The following is a 1295-nucleotide window of genomic DNA, read 5'->3' on the forward strand; positions in this document are numbered from 1 at the left end:
GATGGATTATCTTGCCCTGCTCTGGTGCCCCGTGCTTGGCTGTTGTACCTGCCTCCCCACCTCCATCCTCTTCCCCAGGGCCACCAAGCTCAGGGGCGCTGCTGGTAGGTAGTGGAAACTGAACCCAGGAGTCCTGGCTGTGCCACGTTTCACCAGTAGCTCTGGGACTAGGACTAGGGGTCCTGGCCTCCGTCTCCACTGGACTGCTCTGCTCCCCCATCTCTTGGTGAGGGTCACACAGCAAATCAATGGCGGCAGTGGGAATAGACCCAGGAGCTCTGATTCCTCACCCCATGCCCCTGCTCTAACCACTAGCCTACCCACCCTGTTCTAAGAAGTACCCCCCCACCATCTTCCCACCCTGCCTGCAGTAGTATGCCTCAAGCACTCTTACTGATATGCTCCACGATGAAGTGGAAGAGGCTGGTGGCAGTGCCTACGGGATTCACAGCCGTGATGTTCAGCACGTAGGGGGTGATGGAGAAGAGCTGGACGTCGTTGATAGAGCAGCTGCTGGCCCCGGCTGCAGGCTGGACACACTCAGTCTCTCCCCCCTTGGCCCACACGCCATGCCTGGGGGGTGGGAGGGGTGTAGGTCACTGCTTGGCAGTGGCTGGCTGGGGGGTGGGCACTGCCACAAGTATCATGAATTCACAGATCTCAGTGCGCCAATGCTCTCCTTGGGCTTTGCCAACATGGCTCTTTGGGATGAGCCTGGGGTCTGGACTTGGAGATGGGGGACATCCTCCTAGTCTAGGCCTGGGGCGCGGGGGGCCTGAATGTCCCTGGGGGCTGATTTCAGGGTGTCCCCCACTGTCTCCAGCAGAGTCCCAGCCCTGGGAGTGAGAGACCTCTCACCTGTACGTGGCAATGAACTCCGTGTCCAGGTGCACATCAGCTGGCAGGCTCCAGGTGCAGTTGACTGTCTGGGGATAGCTGATGGCCCAGCACTCAATGGCAGGCTTCCCGGGGGGCACTGCAGGGGGGTAAGGCCTGGGCATCACCCCAGCTGGCAGAGGAGCTCGACGTGCCCCTGGGGAGCTAAGCCCTGCTGCAGCCCATCACCCCCACCCCTGCAGGCAGCAACCTGGCTCTGGCTGGATTGCACCAGGTGGATGAGCCTGCTCAGCCCCTGAGTGGTCTCTTAGCTCAGCCTGTGAGATCCAGAGGGCCTGGGTTCAATCCCCAATGCCAACAGCAAACCCAGGGGTCCTGCACAGTGAGGGCAGGGGAAGAGGTAGACCCCCCCCCCCCCCCCCCCCGGGGGGGGAACCACCCCGTCCCACCCACCACCA

General features: G+C 62.0%; 1 protein-coding gene across 3 annotated transcripts in view; it reads right to left on the reverse strand.

The window, feature by feature from the left end:
* EBI3 (Epstein-Barr virus induced 3) overlaps positions 1-1295 on the reverse strand; it is a 6389-nt gene that overhangs the window by 1975 nt on the left and 3119 nt on the right. For all 3 annotated transcript variants that reach the window (XM_025196578.1, XM_025196579.1, XM_014528010.2), the window contains 2 exons: positions 859-976; positions 395-573 (listed from right to left, as the gene is read on the reverse strand). In XM_025196578.1, the coding sequence (XP_025052363.1) occupies positions 395-573; positions 859-976 (297 nt within the window). The remainder of the gene's footprint in view (positions 1-394; positions 574-858; positions 977-1295) is intronic.

The sequence above is a fragment of the Alligator sinensis genome, unplaced genomic scaffold (genome assembly GCF_000455745.1).
Source record: "Alligator sinensis unplaced genomic scaffold, ASM45574v1 scaffold1295_1, whole genome shotgun sequence".
In the NCBI taxonomy this organism is placed as follows: domain Eukaryota; kingdom Metazoa; phylum Chordata; order Crocodylia; family Alligatoridae; genus Alligator; species Alligator sinensis.